The 24,024-nt window shown below is 54.0% G+C and overlaps 1 protein-coding gene across 2 annotated transcripts in view; it reads left to right on the forward strand.

Annotated features, from left to right (window-relative positions):
* Positions 1–13,037, forward strand: part of CYTH1 (cytohesin 1) — a 42,118-nt gene extending 29,081 nt beyond the window's left edge. Inside the window, exons 10-13 of one of the 2 annotated variants that reach the window (XM_081804363.1) lie at positions 4,547–4,625; positions 7,557–7,628; positions 8,234–8,388; positions 11,257–13,037. In XM_081804363.1, the coding sequence (XP_081660489.1) occupies positions 4,547–4,625; positions 7,557–7,628; positions 8,234–8,388; positions 11,257–11,335 (385 nt within the window). In that variant the 3' untranslated portion in view covers positions 11,336–13,037. The remainder of the gene's footprint in view (positions 1–4,546; positions 4,626–7,556; positions 7,629–8,233; positions 8,389–11,256) is intronic. The other variant, XM_081804362.1, reaches the window with a different exon arrangement.
* The last annotated feature ends 10,987 nt before the right edge of the window (positions 13,038–24,024 follow it).

Here is a 24,024-nt window from a genome sequence, read left to right on the forward strand (position 1 = left end):
CCAGATCAGCCACTGTAATGATTTTGTTTATTCAGAAAAAATTTTTAAAAATATTCCTCTTCCCTCGGCCAAAAGTGAGGTTATGTTGCTGAGATTTGTGGTCATGCCTGGAGGTGATAGAGTAACCAAGAGGAAAAGTAGGGTTTTCGTGACATTTGTGCCCGGATGTGATTATTTCATTAATTGTTCCAGAACACTGAGAGAGCCCCTGGACATAATGAGCACCCTTTTGGCCCTGAGGGGATACATTCCTCTGTTTTCTTCAGCCTTGGCCTTTTGATGCATGGGGTTCCCTCATCGCACCAGGAGGTGCTCGTTAGAATGATCCCCCTCTACCATTTCGGTTACTAGGCCTGGTGAAATTAGAAGTCATTCCTCTCTTGGCGATGACTGAAACCTCTGGGAAGTGCTGAAATGGAGTCTGTTTTAATTTCTGATGAGTTCAGGTAGCAGTAGGATTTATATGTCCTTTACAAAGCATATCCCAAGTCCTTGTGTTTCTATATAATGACTTAATTCATGAATTCTCCTTAAAGCCCCACTTCCCCAATGGGAGTTTTGACTTAGCTCTTGAGTTGGTCAACATTTCTCAGGCCTTTAAGCCAGTAGAATCCTTGAAGTGAAGGGTTCTAAAATTGCAACCCCAGAGCCAGCCAGCCTGCCCTGCACCTTTCCTGCCAGGTGGATCGAGCTGAAAGCAAAACCACTGGAAATTTAAAAAGTACATCCAAGTTTAGATTTACTTCCCCTCCAGTGAAATTTGTTTAAATGCTAATGCTGAGTGTTAGCTTTGACAGCCCAGATGCTAAAATTAGAACAGTGCAGAGATTCTCTTGGCTCTCGTACCAGGATGACATGTAAATTCATGAGGCATCCCATATTTTTAAAAGGAAAAAAAAATTAACAAAATGTGGGACTTGTTTTTAGGTCATTGCATTACCTTTTCTAAAGCTCCTCCAAACCCCTAACTCTTCATACTGTGTTTTCATCGTAGCCACTTAGGATCACCCCTGTGTACTTACGTGCTGCAGAAGGCAGGCTTCCGGCCATCTGCATTTGTGTGTGTATGTCCGTGTATGCATATAGCCGTAAGAATGTGTATTCTTGTGTGCACACATATGTACGTATGTATTCATGGGAATATGTGTGTGCATTCTTACACACACCTTAAAAACTGACAGCCATCTGCAGAAAGACATTAAATTTTCCCCCAAATTTTCCTCTCTTAGCTCTGGATTCTGGATAGGCCAATAAACATTAGCTTTGTGAGCATGGATCTGCAGCATATTTGGGGCCAGGTTTTCGGGAGTGCCGCAGAGCCCGCCTTCACCGGGTGGTGTGTGGCAGGTGAAACGGGCTCCCCCATTCACATGCCATACAGTGGCGTTCGCCCCGCTTAGTGATTTTATGTTTGGCTTCCCCAGGGCAGATGTGAATGACTAATACATTGCACTTTAAGATTAAGGAGTTTGGTTTAATTTCTTTGTTTTAATTTTCTTTTCTCCCTCATTTGTATGTTTCCATGATTTTGGCTCTCCTTTTCCTTGCCCCAAACTCCAGGAGGTATGTAATCCCCCCAACCTGCTCGCTCGCTCTGCCAAGGCCACTGTACTTGCTGCAGCGTTTTCTTATTTTGTTATTTTTGGTTATTTTGTTTTTTAATTGCTGGTGGTAGTGTTACTGCTGCTTCTAACTTATTGTACAGTCCCTAGGGAACTGGTCAGGATCAGGGGTCCATGTTTTCCCTTTAGGACTAGTGCGTAGTGCATCAGACAGCTAGGCACCAGGTCGTGGGGTAATTTAAACTTCACTGAATGCGGTAACGCAAGAAAATCATACTAAGAGTGGGTTTATAAAAACAGAGAAAGATTGGCCAGGCATAATCTGTATGTGTTGCATTCAAATTGACCACACCTGTGAATTACAGTAATTTCTGAAGAGGAGGAAGAGAAGGAGGGTCTGACTTCCCAGCGCCACGTGCTTCTAATATGTCCTGATCAGAAAGCACGCCAGGACAAGAAGTAAATGGGACAGCTTGGGACCTTTGCCTTTGCATGAAGCGGGGAAGTGGCATCTCCTAAACTCAAAGGATGCCAAGTTTGGGAGGAAAAAAAAAAGACAAAGACCAAAAGCCCGCCCCGGAAGTCCTAGGTATTAGGGGAGGGCGTTACGACCTCAGCTCCGTATTCCATGTTGTTTTGTTTTTCTCCCTCCTCTTTTTCAGTTAAAAACCCAAAATTGGCCTCTTAGTTATGTTGTTGGTATCTCCTGTCCATTTGCTGATTTGGGGGTTATGTGTTCCTGGAGGAGGAGCTCCTCAGGTGTGTGCTGCTGTGTTACCTGAGCAGAGAGCTGCACGCAGAGAAGAGCCACAGTGCCCACAGTCGTTAGCATGTTCTGGGGACTTGGCGGTGCCAGGGAAGTCGGCGCCTGGCCTTCGCATCGGGGGTGGGAGGTGTCCTGTGAGTTCCACAGGGACTGTCCTAGGTGCGCGCATTGGTCTGTCTGCTTGTTTCATGTCTGTTTCTTTCAACATGGAAATGCTCCCCCCGGACCGCCGTTCTCACGGCAGAGGTCCCTGTAACACAGCCAGTTGTCAGCGGGAGTCATCAAGCTTTCGTAATCAGGGAGCGGATCTTTCCAGCTTTGCTTTCGAGATTTCCTTCCACCTTCTTCTTTTTCGCATCTGACCCCTCCTCCATGACCTCCTAAGCCCTGAGGGCCCCCGGGTGGTCCTGCGGGGGGGAGCGCATGGGAGTCAGCATGGGTTGAGGTGTCCTGTGTCCCGAGCCCTGCGTGGGGATGAAGGCCCAAGAGGTAGAAGAGCTGATTTGTCAAGGCTCTGAAGTGGGGGCGGGGGGGTTCCTTTTTATAACATATTGGCTCCAGTTCTAAATATATTCCTTGTCTTCTTTTCCTTCCTCATTTGTTTTGATCCTGCCCAGCCTTTCCCATTTTCTACATGCATGTCATATTTCCATCTGTGGTTTTTTTCTTAATTCATGCCCTAGGGCCTTAGGGACCAGAGGCACATGCTCACATAAACCGGCAAATTGCTGCTGGTGGGGGCCGGTCCTAGCACAGGGCCCCTGCAGGTGGGCAGCCTGTGCGTGCTGGCAGCAAAGGCCTCTGTACCCTGGGTCTGTGCAATTCATGATCGATCACTTAGCCTCCCCGAGACTTCAGGCCTCCACACAGAGCCATAAAAGGGAGTGGAAAGCCCAACCGGCCTCCTGCTCGATGCCGGGACCAGCGCTGGGTGCGCCCTCTCCGTAATGTTACGTGCACGCTCCAGCCATGGCGTCCCGTCAGGAGACCCGGGGTGAGCACATGGCAGCATGCCCGTGCTCTCGGCCCAGCTGCCTGTGCTGAGGGACGAGGGAGAAAGCATGACTAACTAAGGTCATACCAGCTCTGCACCCCATGGTGGAGATCGGACAAGTGATAATCCCTGGAGGTTAAGTCTTAGCAAGAAGAGCATATACTGTCGAGGCAGTAAGAAGTGCGTACAGAATGGCATGCATATCATAACACGGGAAGGCCTTTGCATGACTTCTGTGTGGCTCATGTTCGGAAAGCTGCCCCTTGCCCCGATGTAAACAGACGAAGACAGGGTTCGGCTCACGGCCGTGCAGGGGGCAGGAGGAGGCTTCACTGAAACAGCCCACAGCCAAGCCTCCCTCCCCGGTGTCCTTCTGAGCATAGCCTCATGGCCCCAGCGTTGCTGCTTCACCAGGGAGGTGGTGGGGGCCTTTGGGGCTCACAGCCACCACCATCCGTGCTCCTTTGGCCCGTGACCCCTCCCCTAGCTCATCGTGTTCAGAGCTCAGGTGAGAAGTCCAGGCTTGGAAAGCCTCCTGAGCGCTTCTTCTGCTCACTGGTGGGTTCCTCCCCGATGCAGGAACTCCGCCTTCTCTCATCCAGGACTCTGGGGAAACTTCATTTGTAGGACACTGGCCCAGGGTCTGAAAAGCCAGTATAGAAATTCACTATAATCAGGAAGGTGGGGTAGAGGGGGAAACCACAGGGATTTGGGTTCCACGTTCCAGGAAAACTCTAGATTTGATTGTGAAGGGGTTAACATGTCTGATGAACCCCTGCATATGTATGTGCCCTGGGCTGGGCGCCCTCACAGTGCCCTGGGACCGGGGCTGCCCGTCTCCCCTCTTTTTCTTCCATTGGCCCATTTCCACCACACCAACAGCTGCTGGCACCGCTCCAGCCCAGTCAGATGTGCATTGCGTGTCCTCATTGCCCGGGGTGCCCTCCCCTGCGCCATGCTCTCATCCCACTGTCCTGAGTTCATCTCCAGGTGCCACCTGACTTGCTTGCTCTGCTTGTACCACAGACTTTCACTCTGTGAAAGGTGCTTCTGTTTTGGCTCTGTGTCTTGTTACCGATGTAAACTTTGCCATGGTCTCAATGTTCTCTGGGTGCCCTGCCCCTCGCTTCCTCCTCCCTCGTGCTCTCTGAGGGGGGGGTTCTGTGTTATGGAGCTGCACGGACCAGTTGGCTCCTGTCCGACATGCATCTCTGTTTGCTCTGCAGGTGGCAGGGTCAAGACTTGGAAGAGACGCTGGTTTATTCTGACTGACAACTGCCTTTACTACTTTGAATATACGACGGTGAGCATCTGCTGGTCCACTGTGGGACTGAGGGCGGGCCAGGCCTCCGTGTATGCACGACTCCAGTCAGATGTGCTTAGAGGAGGCCCTGCGGAGGGCTGGGAGGAGACTTGAGGTGAACAGGAGGAGCTAGGACAGACCCCAGAGTCGGGGGCCCTGGAGATGATGTGGGCGTCCTGCCAAAGGCGTGGTGGCTGGCGGCCGCTCTGGACTGGGGCAAGAGAAGCCTGGCCAGGAGAAGGCAGCAGCCCGGCATTACACACAGCATTAGAGATGGGGTTTAGAGCTGAGCTGGAAAGAGTGGACGTGGGTCAGGTGCCAAGAAAGAGTCTGTGACCCCTTGAAAGGGGGATGAAAATCACCATGTGGAGCATTCAGGTTTTCTGGATTCGGGAGAAGCAGCCCAGGGGTGAAAGACGTAATAGAGGAGAAGGAAGTTAAGTGAAATGGAGGAAGTTGGGAATTACCTGGAGTTTGAAGTTTTCTTCAACCATGGAAGTTCTGTTGGTTTTCAGCGGGAATGGAGTCACGACACAGATAGGTGTTACATGTAAGTCTCTTTCATAATAAGCGCCTGTGAGAATAAAACTTAAAAGTAAGACCTTTATTGAAGCTCCCTCTGGTGCAGCGCCCAGCAAGCCTGGCCGGCCGGGCTCACACTAGCTGCCCACCTGTCACTTGATCCTTTCTCGCGTCTCCGTTCTGCTCCGTTCTGCTCGGCAGCGTGGGGCTCAGGTCTTCACTGAGTAAAGGTCATGGATCCTACTGAGACCGTGGAGATTCGGAAGGATCGTGTCCGACGCGTGTAGACGCGTGTAGAGCATGGTGGGACTTGGATGATAAGTGAGAGTCCGGGATGTGAGCCTCGGTAGGAACCAGGACACTGGCATGTGCCTGGGTGAGGTGGCCGTCGTCTGTGGCGCTCCGTCATCTTGGACGCTGTGCAGATGTAGCTTCTCACGCAGGGAGTGGGGATCACTCGCTGCCGCAGGCTGCTCATTGTGACACTCAGTAATTTTCCTGCTGTTCGCCCCCAGAGTGCCACTGTCAACAGCTGAGTACGTTCCTTTCTGTCCCCTCCCACCCCCGCCCGGCCCATAGTTTGCCTTTTTCTCAAAGATACCTAGACTGGTGGCATCTTTAAAGTCTCCTTGGGATTTTTTCACTATGCTTTGGATTAAAACGAAACATACACAGACGTCTAAGCAATATGCCCTGAGTTCGGGAGTGGGCTCAGTGGTGATGTGTGCGATTCCAGAACGCCGTGGTTCTTCCCGATTCTGACTGTGGGGGCATCGCCTGAATCCACGCTCCCTTCAGCGGCGTTGTCTTGGGCCACAGGCATCAGAGAATGTGTCTCTGCAGACGCGGGGGCCCCAGAGTTAGGACGGTAGGCAGAGCTTCCACACACAGGCACCTAACACAGTGCGGGCAATCCAGGGGCAGGAGGGGGCGCTGGCAGCCGGGGAAGGAAGGGCGACCACCACCTCCGTGCAGCGCAGCCACCGAAAGCAGGGACAGAGGCCACGGCCTGGGGGCGCCGAGCGGAGGGGAGCCCTGCCCCGTGGAGCCCCACCGCCTCCTCGCTGCCCTGCGTCCAGGAGACACTAACAGGGCAGGGCTTTTGCCCTCTTCCTGTCGGCGAGCAGTACCCTGTCTGCCGCTGGGTAGGAACTGGCGAAGCGGGAAGATGAGAAAGTGGGCCTCATTTCCTGCAGCGGCAGTGAGGGCTCCGGGCTGTGAACTCAGTGGGAGAGCTGTCCACGGGGTGCGCCCGCCAGCAGCCCACCCACCCCCACACAGGATGGCCGCGGTCCCAGCGGGGAGCCCGAGCGCGGCAAGTGTTTGAGCCGGCCCTGCCCTCCGCTCACCACTCTCTCCTGAGACCATGGAAGGGGCCAGAACACAAGCGTGATGTATGTAGACTGTAACTGATGTATGACCTACGTAATAATAAGTAAAAACTGTAAGGAGTGGAACAGATTACCCAAGAATAAAATCACCATCATAGAGGAAAGGTTTGGAACAGTCACAGAGATTGCATCTGAAAAAGACAAATATGAAAACGATTAGGGGAGAGGTAACCAGTAGTGGAGGACTGAGAAAGATGATCCCAGTACTGGAGAATCCGCACCTGCGTGTTCAAAGATGCCATTGATTACGGGACTATTCCCTGAAAAGGAGAGGAACCTGCATCTGCAAATGGAGAGAGCACAGTGCTGCAGGAACATTTGTTGTAGGGAGCGTGGTGCCGGGGCTTAGCCCAGCTACCCTGGTGGCCTTGGAACGAAGTCTTGGGCTGTTGTGTGGCTGGATGTCCTGGAGACGGAGGTGTGAAGTGTGTGTGTGTGGTGGCCTTTGCTGGGATGGGAAGCGCTGGAGGAGGACCGTGGGGGCGAGGGCATGGCAGATCTGCTCTGCTCTGTTCTGGACAGGGGGACGATGGGGCAGGAGGTAATGAGGACACACACACACACCACAGTCCCAGGCGTTGAGGGCACAGAGCACGGCACCCGGACCGAGGCCAGGGCTTTCTGGGGTTGCTGACCCTGGAACAGAGGCTGAAGAGATGCATACGGGAGCCAGGCAGAGAAGCGAGGTGGTTTTCTGTGTGAGAGAGGCTGCCGTGCTCCCTGCTGGAGGGCCTCCCATGGGCTCCTCTGGGACACATCCCCTCTTTCAGGACACGTGCCGAGACTCCCCTGGGCATCCTCCTTGCAGAGGCCCCCAGTTACAGGGATTCGTGTACCCATACACTTCCTGGCCCTCTTCTGATTTTAGAACCTAGGGTGTGGGCCCTAGAGCTGATTTGTGAGCTCGAGGTCAGGGGAGAAGAGCAGAAGGGCCCAGGTGACGTGTGGATGAGGAACGCGGTGGGCTGCATGCTCCTGACCCCGCGGTGAGGTCTTTCTCTCTGCAACTGTTCTGCAGGACAAGGAGCCCCGTGGGATTATCCCTTTAGAGAATCTGAGTATCCGGGAGGTAGAGGACTCCAAAAAGCCAGTAAGTATGTGGGGTACGGGAGAGGACAGAAGGGAGGGTGGGTAGCAGTTCTTTGAAAACGACTGAAATTGCCAAGATTTACTTAAAACTGAAAAGTAGTGTCATGCCTGATTTTAAAATGATCGCTCGTGTTGAAGCCAGAGATGAGGCTGTAATGACAGGTGCTTCCATGTCACGTGCGGACAGTCCCACGAGGGATGGAATTGTCCCTCCTCAAGAGGCCGTAGCAGGCGCTGTGCCCGGGCTGCTCGTGTCAGGACCTTCGGCACCTTACAAAGACCTCCCCTTTGTTCGGAATGTGCCAGTGCTGAGGGGTGGGCTCTGGAAGGCGTCCGTGTGACCTACGGCGCTCCGTGTTTCCGGAGTGTTGTTGGGAGTGGAGCGGGCGTGCACCTGCTGCTGTCTCTGCTAATCAGGCTTATTGACATACAGCCTCATTCTCCACGATTCCACCACGAGGCTCCTCTTCACAGGAAAACACGTACTGCCTGTGCTTCATGGAGGTTGGAAGGAAGTCTTTTGAGGAAGAAACTGACATTTTTTGTTCTTGGTCGGCAGCTTTCTCAGATCTTTGACACCCTCTCCCTCTCTCTTGTGATTCTCAGAACTGCTTTGAGCTTTATATCCCCGACAATAAAGACCAAGTCATCAAGGCCTGTAAGACGGAGGCAGACGGGCGGGTCGTGGAAGGGAACCACACCGTGTACCGGATCTCAGCCCCGACGCCTGAGGAGAAGGAGGAGTGGATTAAATGCATCAAGTAGGTGGCGGATGAGACGTGGCTGTGCTTTCACCGACCAGGGCTCTCACCTCTCAGATAGGGACCGTTTCAGCCGTTGGGTGCGCCGCCCGCCCCTCTCCTTGGCTCCCGCCTGAGATCCTCAGGGCAGTCTGACTGGAATTCCCAGACTACTTTTCGGTGGATCCTTAGATGCATGACCGTGACCGCACGTTTATGAGAGCGCCTCGGGTCTAGGCTTCCCGGAGTGCTCCTGGCGGCCCAGGGAGGGCGGGTGCCTTCCAGCCCCAGGTGCGGTCGGTTCACCTGGTCGGCCCACGTCTTAGGAAGCAGGCCTCATGGTCAGGACGGCAGCTTGGCGGAGATAGTAATCCTAATGTTTTATCATTTCCGGGGAGACTTGTACCATTTACAGGTGAGGAAACTGCCCAGAGTCACATGACCGCGCTCCAGGGTCACAGGATAGACCCCCACCATTGACCGCTGTGCTTTGGGGAGGCTGAGGGTCTGAGAGGGGGGAAAAGTATTCTCAGGCTTCCACGGGCGTAGACGGAGCCACAGGCCCAGGGCTTGGCACCTCCTGCTCAGCTGAGCAGCACAGCGCGAGGGTGATGACAGGCTAGAGCTTCCCCCCCCCACCCCCCTGGGACTTTCCAGAGCCTGTCCAGATGGCCATCACCCCTGCGGGCATGGCCTGGCTGCTTGTCTCGGTGGCAGTTTGTTCTGAGAGCGTGTGACTTCCCCGGAGGCCAGGGAGGCCGCCCTGACCCGGTGATCTGAGGCCCTGCGGCCCTGCATTCCCCCCGTGACCAGCGCACTCCCGCCCTGGCCACAGCCTGCTCCTGAGGGGGAGCGCTCGAGTTTCGGGTGTGTTTTGGTATCGCTGCTGAAGCCGGTGCAGGGTCTGGCCAGGGTTAAACAGCAGACAGATGACTGAACAAAGACACGTGATGGGCTCCACGGGAGTCTGCTTGGAAGTCCTACAGTGAAGAGTCAGGCCGGGCAGGAGCACGTGGGTTTGGGGTGAGGCCAGCCGGTGCTGAGTTCCCTCCTGCCAGACCCTTGGCCTCCTTGGAGACCGGCACTCCCCCTGCCCCTTCGGTGTGATGGGGATAGCTCCCAGGACGTTTCGGGGTGAGACAGGTCATGTGGTCACTCTGGCAGCTCCTCTCCTCGATGTGAGCCCCCTGACCCCCATCCCGTGGACGAGGCTGCACTGTGTCCCTGTCAACACCAGTAATGAGACTCCAGAGCCCGCCACGCATGACATGTGGGAAGCGCTGACTCACTCTGTTGTATACCGTGTGGTAACTAAGGAATTGAAAGGAAACCTTTAAAGCCCTCCACTGAGGTCTGGGCATCCCGGCCAGCAAGTGACCCTCATCCACGTGCCCTGCACTTTTTTTAAAAAAACATATGGTAAAAAACTCTTAACTCTTTCGTCCTTATGAAATGTATTTTTAGCGTATGGTTTGAAGGAAAGGATGTAACTTTCTGCTCTCGGGTGAATAGCTGGTTAGCCAGTCTCAGGCACGCTCTCCAGTTTCCGCACGCTCGTGTGCGCGCAGGGTCCCGTCTGGGCTCCGCTCTGTCTCCTGGAGTGGTGCGTGGCCGTGCGCAGCCTTCCCCACGCGCTGTTCTGTGGTTTTGTCCGTGGCTGTGCGTTCTGTCTCCCACGTGGTCTGTACTCCTACAGCCAGAACCACCGGGCGCTCTTGAAGGTCGCATTTGGAGTCGTCCAGTCCTTGAGCGAGGGTGCGCACTGGCCTCCCCCGGGCTGGCTCGGGTCCTGGCTGGGCCCCGGTGCGGCCTCATCACTGGGCAGAATTTGCACACCGTGTTTATGCGCTTCGGGTACCATGTCCTCACCCTTCACCGCAGCCTGGGAAACACGGTCATCCCCATTTTACAGATGAGGACACTGAAGCACAGCAAGGCGAATTAAATTGTTCAGAGCCACAGAGGTGCTGCTGGTCTTCAGAGCTGAGCCTTGTGACTCCACAAGACGCACTCCTGATGGCCATGCAGCGCTCTGCTTCAGCATCCTTGGCTCTCGAGACTGAAACTGAGGCCTTTGTGGCAAGGTCCCCTTGGGACAGGTGCCAGGGACCGTCGGTTCTAGCTGCCCCAGGGAGCTGTGGAGACGCTTCCCGGGGACCTGTCACCTCTGGTGAATAGGCCCCAGTGTGCTTGCAGGGCCTGTCGTTCCCCTGGTCAGGCGCAGAGCCAGTGGTCAGCTGGGATCGCGGGCACTTCGAGTGTGGCCGCTCTGGAAGAGCTTCAGTGCGCTCGCAGCACCATGTGCTGGGCGGTTGGGAAGGACAGGTGCACGGGAGTGGCCCTGCTGTCACCGTCCCATGCTGGGGTCTCTGGGGGAGTGCCAGGGCACATGCAGGCTCCTTCCCTGCCGGGCCGTGGACACAGAACGGGCCTGGCCGGCCGCATCCCAGGGCCCCGCGGCAGCGTGGACGGCCCGCGTGGGGTCTCGGTCACTGAGTCGGCGCGTGCGCGGGACGCAGAGGCTGCGTGGTTACAGACCGTGGCGGCCGTCAGAGCGCTGGGTGCCACGGATTATGTGGCGCTCGCTGTCATTGTGGATCGAAGTAGCACATGTGTCTTTTGGGCTAGAATACGGTAAGAGTGTGTAATACTCTGTTCCTAAACCTAAATCCACTATTAGGTAGAAACAGAGTTATCTCGTCACACGTACCTCTTCTGAGGCTCGTCCCTTAAGTCATGTGTGGACACGGAGAATATTGACGCACTGACTCGGCCTCTGCCGTGCCGGGGGCGGGGGCGGGGGGCACGGTGCTGGGGCGAGCGCCTGCACGGGCTGTCTCCTGGGCCCATTCCTCAGTCTGTTCTGTTTTCTCCCCTCCGTGCGTCCAGAGCAGCCATCAGCAGGGACCCTTTCTACGAGATGCTGGCCGCGAGGAAGAAGAAGGTCTCCTCCACGAAGAGACACTGAGTCTGCCCAGCGAGCGGCGCCGGCGTGCGAGGCGTGCGAGGCCCCGGGTCCTTCCTCCCGTCCCCCCCCCGCGGACGGGCGGCGGGCTGCCGAGCAGGGCTGTCCCCTGCTGCGCATCACCCCGAATTCCTAGAGACTGGCTTCCGCTTTGCTATCTGTTTTTAAGTGGGAGAAGGGTAGGAGTTCGCACGGGGGAGAGGGAACAGAGCCCCCGCCGGCACATCAGCCTCCGTGCAAGTCTCCCGCTCAGCAGGTCTGATAGCAGAGCTCGAAGCCAGCTGTTTACCTCTTGGTTATTTCCCTGTGAAGAAGCCTTCCACCCTGCACCGTAAATACACCCATCGATATATTATTCTATGTTAAGAAAAAAGTGGAATGGAAGAGAAGCCACATACTATAAAGATATATTTTTGTTTTTTAAAGAGAGAAAAAGATAAAGTAGAGCCCTTCCGAGGCATTCTGCCTGGTCCGGGGTGGAGGCTCCCCGGGCAGCCGCCGAGGGTGTCCTCCCCACCCGCCGCCCCGGCCCACTGGCGGGAGCCGGCTTCTCAGCAGCCCGAGGGCGCGGGCGGTGGGACGGGCGGGCGGGCAGCAGCCACCCCTTCTCAGTTCCAGGTGTCGGGGGCACGGAGGGGAGAAGGGAATCGCTGGACGGTCACTGTTTTTCAGAGTTCCTCCTTGTTGGGCTTTAAACTGCAAAGTCAGCATTTTCCTTTGAGCTAAGTACCCCGGAACCAAAACTGGGAGGACGGCAGTCCCCGCCGAGGTTCGGGACGGCCTGTTTCTTACGTGGTTCTTCCTCCTCCCCCAGAGCTGCAGTCCTCGTTTTAGAGGAAGGAGCAGGTCTTACTGATCACCTTAGGTCTTCAGCTTTTTCCGCCTCGACTCGGGACCTGACCTGGACTACTGTTGCCCATTTGGCGGGGGGGGGCCTTCATCTGCCCGGCAGGGGCAGGCGGAGCACCAGGGGGACAGGGCCGGCCTCGTGTCCTTCCCTTCCCTGCAGGCCTGCGTGCGCTGGCCTCGCCCTCCCAACTTACTGTGTGAAGGGAGCCGCGGAACGCAGCGTCCTCCTGCTCTTCTCTCAGGGACTCTCGGGCCGCTCCTGCCGCTCGCCCCGGCCGGCCCGGGCCACCCCGGCACTCCCACATGGCCTCACGGAAGAAGGCGAAGAGCCGCCGGTCTTCTGGGGCAGCGGGAGCCCCGTTCCTCCGACTCCGTTAGGGCAGGCGGGCATCTCTGCAGATGGCCTTTGTGCAAGGGCGTGATTGGGGGTGCAGGCGGGGGGCCTTTCGCGGGTCCCCTTCACACCGGTCCTCCCTCGAGTGGCTTCGGGCCTATTCGCGCCGGAGCTCGTAAGGGGATGGGGGAGGTCTGGGCCCGCTGGGGCCCCACCGCCGGCCGCGTCCCCTGCACTGGTTCTCACAAATACTACACGGAGAGGCACCTGCGTCAGTATTCGTCTATTTATCAGAGGTGTAAATAATCCATGTATAGTTTTTCTCCTTTTAGATTATTTTGTATTTGTTTAAAAAAAGTTTTGTCAAAATATAAAATATAAAGAAATGACTGAAAGTTGTTGACAGGGTTTTAAAAAAAATTATAATTATTATTCCAACTGTTTTTTGTTCGTTTGGTTTTTTTGCATTGTAAACTAGCACCAAGGGACTGCAGCAAATAAACTCCAGATCTGCCCAAAGCACCCCTGCTGTCTGTGGCCTCCTTTCCTCCCCGGGGCGACCTCGGAGCAGGGAGGTCGTGCTCAGCGGGCCTGCGCGGGCCGGGCCGTGGCTCGCACCTCTCTCTGCGGCCCAGCAAGGATATAAACTGGGAGCGGGGAGGAGGTTCTGCCTTCTGTGAAGGAGAACACAGCAAAAAGCAGCTTCCTCGTCGCCCCTTGTGTGTGAAGAAGAAACGAACGGCAAACCTCCAGCTCTGAGCTGAGATTGAGAAACGTGTCTTCTGCTGGTGGAATTTCAGTACCTCCATCTCCAGGTGAGCCGGCGGAGCACTGGGGAGGAGTCGCAGTGAGCTAGCCCTCAAAGGCAGGGAAGACGCCCCAGAACACAGGCAGACGGACGAGCCCGGGCCTGCCCCTGAAACAACAGCGAGTTCCCATCCTTGCTGCTTGCTGGTTTGGGTCACGTGGACGATGGTGATTCTTCCTGCAGGCGTCCAGAGCGTGTAGCATTTCGGAAATCTGTGTGCCACGGTCCCCTGCAAGCGGCATCTCGGAGAAACCAGTGTTCCTGGTTCTCTGGGAGCCGGTTTCTGCTTCGCTCTTCATCGTGGCTGCCAGGAAGCTCAGAGTGAGGGGCACAACTTCCTGTGGCTCAATCCTGCTTTATACTTGCCCTGCTTTGTACTGATATTTTTTTAATAGATTTCATGTTTTAGAGCGGTTTTGGGATTGCAGTAATACAGAGGGGAAGGCACAGAGATTTCCTCTTTGCCTCCTGCCCCCTGATCTGCACAGCCTCCCCTGCCGTCGGCGTCCCTGCCAGAGGGTCCATGTGTCACAACGGACGCGTCCAGGCTGACACAGCAGCACCCAGAGTCCGCGGCATGCGTTCGGCTCACCTGGCGTTGTACACTCGATGGGTGGGCAGACATGATCACATGTGTGCATCATGACGGTGTCCTACAGAAGAGGCTCACTGCCCCGAACATCCTTCGTGCTCCACCTGTTCCTCCCTCCCTGCTGAGCTCCGCAGCTGCTGACTTCCTGTCATCCCCATAGCTCTGCCTCTCCCAGAACATCGTGCAGTTGGAATCCTACAGTCTGTAGCCTATACTTGCCCCTTTTTTTTAAGATTTTATTTATTTGACAGAGACAGCGAGAGAGGGAACACAAGCAAGGGGAGTGGGAGAGGGAGAAGAAGGCTTCCCGCGGAGCAGGGAGCTCAACGTGGGGCTCGATCCCAGGACCCTGGGATCACGACCCGAGCCGAAGGCAGATGCCCAATGACTGAGCCACCCAGGCGCCCCATGTACTTCCCCTTTTAATCGCATTTTTGACCCTTTATCCTTTTTTTTTTTTTTTTTGAGAGCGAGAACACGAGCACCGGGAAGTTGGTGGGGAAGGCAGAGGGAGAGGGAGACAGAATCTTAAGCAGGCTCCACGCCCAGCATGGAGCCCTATGTGCAACTCGATCTCACGACCCTGAGACCATGACCTGAGCCGAAATCAAGAGTCGGACTCAACCTACTGAGCCACCCAGGCGCCCCCCGCATCCTGTTATATTATTACCATAATATAAATCTGAATTATCAACTTGTTCACCTTTTTTTTTTAAGAGGAAATTTATGAATAAGGGAAGGACAAAAACTGCCAAGATCATTGGTCCAGTACTGAGCCTACTACACACTAGCTTTCGTGTTTTTAGGAGTTGGATAATCTTTGTGATTCTTCTTTTTTTTTTTTTTTTCACATCCGGTCCCTTAGTGGGATCCATTTTTTAAATTTTTTTTTGAAGATTTTATTTATTTATTTATTTATTTATTTATTTGACAGAGACACAGAGAGGGAACACAAGCAGGGGGAGTGGGAGAGGGAGAAGCAGGCTTCCTGCAGAGCAGGGAGCCCGATGTGGGGCTCGATCCCAGGACCCTGGGATCATGACCTGAGCCGAAGGCAGACGCTTAACGACTGAGCCACCCAGGCGCCCCAACCTTTTGTTTTCTGAATGGGGTAGAGATACGGCTCCCTGCTGAGAATGCTGATCCTGATGCATGGGCCCTCCCGATGTCATAACTGTCATGTTTTCACAGGGGGCAGAGGGAAGTCCATGTCGGACAAGAGCTGGTGTGTCTGCACCAGGAAAGCGGTTCTAACCATTTGTGAGCCACAGGCCCCTCTGCGAAGCTAACACAAGCTACAGATCATCCCGGAAAATTACACAGAAAGCCCTAAGTGCAAAGTCGCGGAGTCCCACGGTCCTGAGCCCCTCTGCAGGCTCCGGGCTGAGTAGCCCTGGTCTCGGCCTGCCCACAGGTAACTTCTGGGGGCCCTTCTGGGATGGGAACCCAGGAAGCTCTGCATTTCAGGCCACATAAAGTTTGCCTGCTCTGTCTGGGTCTGGTCCCCGTGGGATCTTCGTCTGCTCGGACCACTGTAACAAAATCACCACACACGGGGCAGCTTAAACCACAGAAACATATTCCTCCCAGTCCTGAGGGCCGGGAAGTCCAGCTCCTGGGGAGGCCCTCCAGCCTCCTCGCTGTGTCCTCACGGGGTGGTAGGCAGGGGGTGTGGGAGGAAGCAAGCTCTCCGGGCCTACTGCTTGTTTCTCGGGAGAACCCTGGCCAGGACAGCGGGCACAAAGACATCAGAATCGGAAGCGACCCTGAGAGGAGGCATCGCCGAAATGAGTCTTGACGAATGTGTCAAGAGAGGAGCTGGGCCCGTGGCTTCTTTCATCTGCTGGATGAACTTGGAGCGCTCTTCAGAGCTCCCAAGATGGCATTCCCTCTCATGTCAGCCAAGCCCACTCACACCTGGAAGGCATTTGCCCATTTACGGCTGGTAACATCATAGGGCAGTGCCACACCCCCAGGACTTGGACGTGAAGTTTCTGAGCTTTGCACGCCTCCTTCTGAGTGGTGTTGGTGCAGGGAAAGGATGGGCTCTGTCGATCAGCCCTTATTAACACGCGCCGAGCGTCCTCGGTGATGGCGCCCCGGCCCGCCCTGAGGTGCACGCCAAACCGGGCACCCCATGGGGTTGTCGGTGGAGACTCGAGGAGGCACCCCCCTGAGATTCAGGTGCACCGTGGACCCAGAGTCTGTAGAGCCTCTCGAAACGGAAGTCAGGGTGGTGTGCCGAGGAGGCTGGGTGATTTTTGTTGACCCTGGGTTGAAATATAAGTAAGTGAGCAATTAGTGCAAGTCACTCTATTTCTCGGAGGCAAAAGGTCAGTTCCCAGGGAGCAGAGCCCAAACCGCAGATAAACAGCCTTCGTATGTTCATAGGCAAGTGCGGATTCTGGGCAAACAAGGATGTGCCTACGTGCAAATGGGATTTGTTGGTACATGTGTTAAACTTGTTAAACTTCCCGATGCTTATGACTTCACCTTTAGCTTGTGACTCAAGGGTTGGGACTGGAAATGTCCACAGACAGAAGAATATTCTATAGATAGTGTGTTAGAAAAAGTCAGTTTTCCACCTCCCGCATGTCTCTCCTTTACCTTCACATAGAACACTTCACTTCTGTCCCTTCCGGGTTCCCCCCCCACACACACACACGGAGCAATGCTCTGTGACGCCAGCTGGGTGTCCTACAGTTTAACTCCATCCTGACACCATCTACCTGGAGACAGCATCCGATCCCACAGGTCAAGGGCTCCGTCCCACGAGACCACCCCGCAACTTCAGCTGCAAGTAGGGCGTCCCCAGGTAACCCACAGCTTCTGTCTGACTTGGCTCCGTGCTGGAGTCCCCATGATCTCCCTCCTCGGGTTCAATTAATCTGCTAGAGGGGCTCACAGAACTCAGGGAAACATCTATGCTTGCCAGTTCATTAGAGGATATGATAAAGGCCACAGATGAACAGCCAGAGGAAGAGATACGTAGGGCGAGGTCCAGGGGGGTGTCGAGTGCAGGAACTTCTGTCCTTGTGGAGTTGGGGTGTGTTACCCTCCCAGTACACGTGGATGTGTTCACTAACTTGGAAGCTCCCTGAATCCCGTGCTTTGGGGATTTTATGGAGGCTTTCTCATGTAGGCATGATCGATCATTGATCCATTTCCAGCCCCTTGCCTCTCCCTGAGGTCCCAAGCATCTGATCGTGGCTTGGTGTCTCTGGTGACCAGCCCCCATCCCAGAGAAGGTTTAAGTCTTACAGTTAGGTCTGATCCCTTTCGAGTTAATTTTTATATGTGGGATGAAGTAAGAGCTACAGTGAGCACCTTTGTCCCGTTCCTGATCCTAGGGGAAAAGCATTCTGTTTTTCATCCTTAGGTGGGATGATAGCTGTGGAGTTTTCAGAGATGCTCTTCATCAGACTGAAGGTGTTTACATATTTTCCTAGTTTTCACCTAGCTTTAATCACAAACGAGTGTTGTGTTTTGTCAAATGGCTATTTTTGCACAGATACATTTGCTCATGTGATTTTTCTCTTTTAGAATAACAATATGGTGATCCACTGAATAACATTTCTAGTGGTAAATCAACTTTGCGTCCCTGGGGTAAAACCCACTTGGTCATGGGTTTTTAAGAATATATTACTGGATTCAATATGTTATTTTAAGATTTTATTTATTTATTTATTTATTTATTTATTTAAAGATTTTATTTATTTATTTGAGAGAGAGAGAATGAGAGACAGAGAGCACGAGAAGAAAGGGGGCAGAGGGAGAAGTAGACCCCCCGCTGAGCAGGGAGCCCGATGCGGGACTCAATCCCGGGACTCCAGGATCATGACCTGAGCCGAAGGCAGTCGCTTAACCAACTGAGCCACCCAGGTGCCCAAGATTTTATTTATTTTTTATTAGAAAGAGTGAGCAAGCATGGGTGGGGGATGGGGAGGGGCAGAGGGAGAGGGAGAAGCAGTCTTCCTGCTGAGCAGGGAGCCCGACATGGGGCTCGATCCCAGGACCCTGGGATCATGACCTGAGCCGAAGGCAGATGCCTAATGACTGAGCCACCCAGGCGCCCCCTCAATCTGTTAATATTTTGTCAAGGATTGTTTGCATCTGCATTCATGAGGGATATGGTGATATGGTCATTTGAGCCATCACACCAGATTGTCAGCTCTGAGACAACGGGGATTCTGTCTCTTGAGGTCATCTCCGGGTTCCCAGCTCCCAGACAGTGCCTGGCACAGGAAGGGCCCTCGGGACATGTCTGTTTAATAAATGAATGCATGACAACAAACCACAGGTTGCTTCATGCCAGACAGGATCATGTGAATAGTTTATCAGCACCTGTTTTCTGTAAGCCAGGAGAATGTGATTCAGATGTGTTAACACATCAGGGTAGTTGTTCTGACTCTTAAGGTGGTTCAAGCTTGTCAGGGTGGAGGTGCTCTGAAGTTGTAGGAGGGAGAAGAAGCATAGGAAGGAGAAAAAGCCTGTTTCTGGGGGTGCCACCTCTCTCTTCTTGTCCTTGACCCATTTCCTTCCACCTGACAGCAGGCTACCTGCCCACTGAACTCCCTTCCCTACACTTGGCTCTAGGCAGCTGCAAATTCTCCCTTAAACACCTGGTGGATCCAGGTGCGATTGCATCATCTTTGCCCACTGTCTGAACAAACTGAAGGCTGGGCAGCTCCCTCTCTGGTTGCAGAGGGACTGTAAAAGTCAGCTTCCATGCTAATACCGTCATGGTCATAATCCCGAGTCTTTTATTGGGTAAATACCACGTGGCTGTCACTCTGCTACGTGTAGAGCCTTTTGTTTGTCATTTCCTGTAAGAAACCATGATTATCTACTGAATTCCTACTATTACAATAAATATATTATTTCTTGAGGTTAAGTAAGCCCGTGACGCTCCTTGGCGGCAGACATTTGCATAGTCAAGACACTGGGGTGAGCTAAGTGGCCATGGGGCTCCAGCCAGCACACGGTGTAGACAGGCTCTGCATCCATTTCTCTGGCTGATGTGGTCTTTGCTGGAGCGGCCAAACCCTGAGGCCATAGACTGTGATTCTAGCATCAGCCTTCTCTAACTCCCCAGAGTGAAATCCACGTTCAAGGCTCCAGTTTCCATTGTCACCCTGTGCTGGGCCCTCCAATGACTTGTGTCCCGTGGTCCCCCCTGACTGCCCTCTCTCAGCAGCTCCATCACTGCTCAGCCCACTGAGACAGCCATGAAAATATCCCCAGTGCTCTTGAAACTTTTTATTTCCAGATATTTTCAAACTTGCAGAAAAGTTGCAAGAACGGTACAGAGAATTCCCATACACCTTTCCCCATCTCCCAATTTTAACATATTTTTCTACATTTCATTTGTTCGTTTTGTTCTTAGGTTTTAGATTTCTGATTATACCTGTTTCTTTTTCATATATCTCCAAGTGCTTGAGGATATTTATTTAGTCTGGAGGGTTAAATTATAGCTTTCTTATACCTCATAGTTGATTCGGGGGAGAGAATTTCCATCAACAGAAATGCTTTGTTTCAGATTTTCCATTTTCCTCTTAGAGTAACTTTGTATAGAGTTTCTCTTGAGTTTTTTATCCCCAGGTCTCTTGGTGGATGGGGTTCCTAATTCAAGAGTACCCTGATCTTTTAATGTTCCCTGGATCCAATTCCAATGAGAGGATGTTCCCACACATAAAACACTAAGCAATTCTTGCACACCAGCAATTCAGTTTAATTCAACCCAATTCTGACACTATCTACACAAAGATAGCATCAGATTCCACAGGTTAAGGGCCCGGTCTTACAAGACTGTCACCACCACCCCCCCCCCCCACTTCAGATACCAGTTGCAAGCACAGCTGAGAGCCTGCAGATTGGCTACAGATCGGAGGTTCCAATGACCACCTCCTTAGGTTTGATGAATTTGCTAGAGCAGCTTACATAACTCAGGGAAAACACGTTTACTGGTTTATTAAAGGCTATGATAAGGGATGCAGGTCAAGGGCCAGTTGGAGAGAAACTTAAGGTGAGGTGTGGGGAAAGGGTGCAGAGCATCCATGCTCCCTCCAGATATTCCACTCTCCCTGTCCCTGCACCTGCCACCAGCCTGGAAGCTCTCTGAACCTTGTCCTTTGGGGTTTTATGGAGGCTTCATTACATAGGCATGCTTGATTAAACCTCTAGCCCCTCACACCTCCTGGAGGTCAGGGGTGGGGCTGAAAGTTCAACCCTGTATTCCTGGTTGGTTCCCCTGGCAACCAGCCCCCATCCTTAGGTGTTCTCCCTAAGTCACCTCATTAACATAAGCCTATTTGTGGTAAGAAAGGGGCTGGTTATGAATAACAAAACACCCATTTCACTGTCATGGCTCCGAATGAAGCATTTCAGTAACTGAGGACAAGTAGCCAAATATGACAAAAGATGTGCCTCTTGCTCTTCTCACTCAGGAAGTCCCAAGGGCTCCAGGAGCTGCGAGCCAGGAACTTCAGACAAAGACCAAATATCTCTGTGTCTTATAATTCACGGTATCGCAGCGGTGCTCTGAATGACCAGGTGCTGGACCAGCCTCAGGTGTCTTTGGATGTCATGGCGGACTTTCCTTTTCCTGGGGATGATTCCGGAACCTGCAGCACACCCCAGCCACACGCTTGGCCATCCTAGGGGCGTGGCAGCCAGAGCGCCGTTGGAGTGTGACACTCTCTTTGCAGAGGTAATTTGAAGTTTGGTTTTCCCTGCATCTCCCAGTAACCCAGAAGGCACACGTCCCGTTTGTGCTGCGGGTCCATCTTACGCTTTTAGGAGGCAGGATGTTTGGAGAGGTTCGGATTGTCCCCCAGACATTCTGAACTTGTGTTTCCCCTGTGATCTTTCCCATTCTTCCCCAGCTGCGGTCCGGGAAACAGGCGTGCGGGCAGGATGTTAGTAGGTTGACGTGACGGGGCGGTCCTGCAGTCGCATGCGACCGGGCAGGGCTTGGTGGAACAAAGCTAGCTCTCTGCTTGGGGCCTTGGGTCTCCAAGCCAGGGCCGCGCTTTGTGGCATGTCCCAAAGGTATTCGGACAAAGAACACTTTTTTAAAGCCTCACGTATCCAGAGCTCATGACAGGCGTCCTTGGAATGCCGTGTGGGGAGCACAGCCCGGCTCAGGTTGGAGTCAGATACCTCGTGGGTAAATCCTTCTTTCTCCTTTTTATTCTATAAGCTCCCCTCCCCCAGAACCCATGCGTGCATGAGCACACGCACACACCCATCCCACCCCCCAAAGCTCAGCTCCTGTTTTTAATGGTCTTTTTTTCTAATTAAGAATCTAATTTTAAGGGGCGCCTGGGTGGCTCAGTTGGTTAAGCGACTGCCTTCAGCTCAGGTCGTGATCCTGGAGTCCCAGGATCGAGTCCCGCATCAGGCTCCCCTGCTCAGCAGGGAGTCTGCTTCTCCCTCTGATCCTCTTCCCTCTCATGCTCTCTCTCATTCTTTCTCTCTCAAATAAATAAATAAAATCTTAAAAAAAAAAAAAAAGAATCTAATTTTAAGAATCCAGGAGAGAAGAGTCTTTTCTGAGTTATGCATTATAAAATCATCTGTTGGCCAATGTGGATCAGAAAGTTCTATTGTACTAGAACGTAGGAGCTGAAGCGGGATGTCAGGTGAGTGAGCTGAGGAGTGAGTCGGAGCCAACAAGACACATTCACACTCAGGGGAAATGAGGACTCGGAGCCTCCAGACTCTGCTTTCTTGTGACCAGAACAAGTAGGTGGGCGGGAAGGCAGAGGGTGGGGACACGCGTATGCAGGTGACGCCGGGGGTCAGGCTGGTGTCAGGTGTGGTGGTGAGAACAGCCTCACATAAGGGCAGTGAGTGGGGTGTCGGGTGGATGACCGAGTGAGGAATTACAGAGAAGGACCAGGATGGTAACTCATGAGGCACACAGGAGCGCGGTGCCCCTGCCGCCCGCCACAGTGGAAGCTCCAGGCGTGGGACACGTGTTTGTGGACACCGTGGGCCTCCTGCCTGCCCTGTGCTTTCCTTTGCCACACGAACACTGTGCGGTCAGGAGGCCATGTTTTGAGAAGCATTGTTCTAGAATTTCAGATTCTTGGCATGAAATGGTACCTGTAGATCTATAACGTTTAATCTTCCTATCTGTGGTTCTAACTACGTTCCCCTGCCCCGTATGGATCCATCTTGCTGGACGTTGCTTGTCTTGCTGACCCTTTCAAACAGCCGGCTCTTGGCCTGATTGTCCGGTCTGGAGTGGGTTTTCCCTGGGGGCGGGAAGAACGGATGCATTCGTGCCTGCACCTTTATGAACTCCTTGCTCTTTCTTTATCCCTGTAGTTTGGGCTCAGTGCTTAGCTCATGTAGTGTGCATCTTTTTGTCTTGGAGTAGGTGTGAACTGACTGTTGCCAGCCTGCCGTGAGCAAACGTGCACTTCTATTTCCAGCCCCACTCAGACGCGCCTCTGACAAGCCCATTCCCGCTTGGCAACAAGAAGACTAAATTTAACTCAGCTTAACCGGATAAACAGTTCCGTCGGGCATTTTTCTCTAACATGGCCCAGTTTAAAGCTTCGTCTCTCTCCGGTAAACACCTGCCCCCTTCAGGTGTGAGCACTGCAGCCTGCATCTGGCCCAGGCTCCTCTCCAAACCCCGGCGGCCAGCTGCAGGGGGGAGGCTGTGGCAGCTCTCTGTCCCGGCCGCACCCCTGCAGCCTGCCTGGGGAGCCGGCCGGTGGGGTAGTGCCCAGAGACGTGTGTTGGTGGCTGCCTGCAGGTTGGGGGCGGTGAAGGCTGCTCATCCGATTCTGGAGTTACATGGTGACATCTGGCCTCATCTGATGGTCTTCGGGTCCCATCCCCCACCAGCCTCCCAGTTTACACACACCCCTGACACACACACACACACAGTTTCCCTTGCTGCCCCCTGTCACCCTTGGCCATCCCTGGAGGGCGCTGGCATGGGAGAGAAAGCAAGTGGACAATGTCTCGAGTCACTGCCTGGAGCACGTTCCGTGTGGAATGTGTGTGTGCTTTTCTTTCCCACCATTTCTGTCCAACCCAGGGGCACGGGCGTCTGCATCCCCTCGAGGGCGCACGTTCTAAAAGCCAAGGGAAAGGCAGGATGTCGTGGGGCAGCTTCTCGCCTCAAAGCCTTTTTCGCGCCTCCGTTCCTGTGCTGTGCTCGGTGAGGGGTCACCCTACGATCCGCTTGCCCGGCACTGGCTCTGGGTGGGAGACACAGAAGCAGTGACTGTCCAGGATGAGGGGGAAACAGGCGAGACTTCTGTTCTCCCAAAAAAAGCCTGGGCCTCGAGACCACTGGCTCAACACAGAAATCCCATTTTGATCGGCAAAGAACCACAAACTGGACAGCTCAAAACGAAACAAAATTCTTGCACCGTCTGGGGGCCAGAAGTCCGAAATCAGGGTGTCGCAGGGCCGGGGGAAGGATCCTTCCGGTCTCCCCCAGCTCCTGGTGGTGCCCGCCCTCCTCGGCGTCCCAGGCTTGCAGCTGCACCTGTCCATCTCTGTCCCCATGTTGCGTGGCCTTCTCCCTCGTGTCTGTTTTCTTCCAAGCACACTGGGCGAGGGCCCACCCCGATCCAGGAGGCTCTCATCTGCACTAAGCACATCTGCGGAGACCCGACTTCCAAATAAGGTCTCCCTCGCAGGTCTGGGGGACACTGTCCAGCCCAGGGCAGGGCGGGGATCGGCACCCGTGCTGACGCTGTCCCCCTCTCGGGGCCCTCTGCTGACGACGAGCCGGCGGGCCCAGATGCAGCTGTCACGTCTGTGGTTCACGTTCCTCACCTGTCCTCTGACCTGAGGCAGGAGGTCCAGCACAGCCACAGGCGTCTCTCAGGCCAGAGTGTGATGTTACGGGCCTTGCTAACCCTGCTAATCCTCCCTCAGGAGAGACTTCTAGAACTTTCTCCCCCTGGTCGCAGTCTACGGTGGAAAACCAGCCAGGGACCCGTCACCCACTTTCCAGATGCTTTTTCTGGGGGAACGTTCTCATTCTCTCCCCGGAAGGGCCCCATCTTGCTCTGGCGCGGGGCCCGCAGGGCCCCCGTGAGGCTGGGTGCTCCGTGCCAGTGACAGGAAGCTCGCCC

The sequence above is a fragment of the Leptonychotes weddellii genome, chromosome 15 (genome assembly GCF_054177405.1).
Source record: "Leptonychotes weddellii isolate Sample4059 chromosome 15, ASM5417740v2, whole genome shotgun sequence".
In the NCBI taxonomy this organism is placed as follows: domain Eukaryota; kingdom Metazoa; phylum Chordata; class Mammalia; order Carnivora; family Phocidae; genus Leptonychotes; species Leptonychotes weddellii.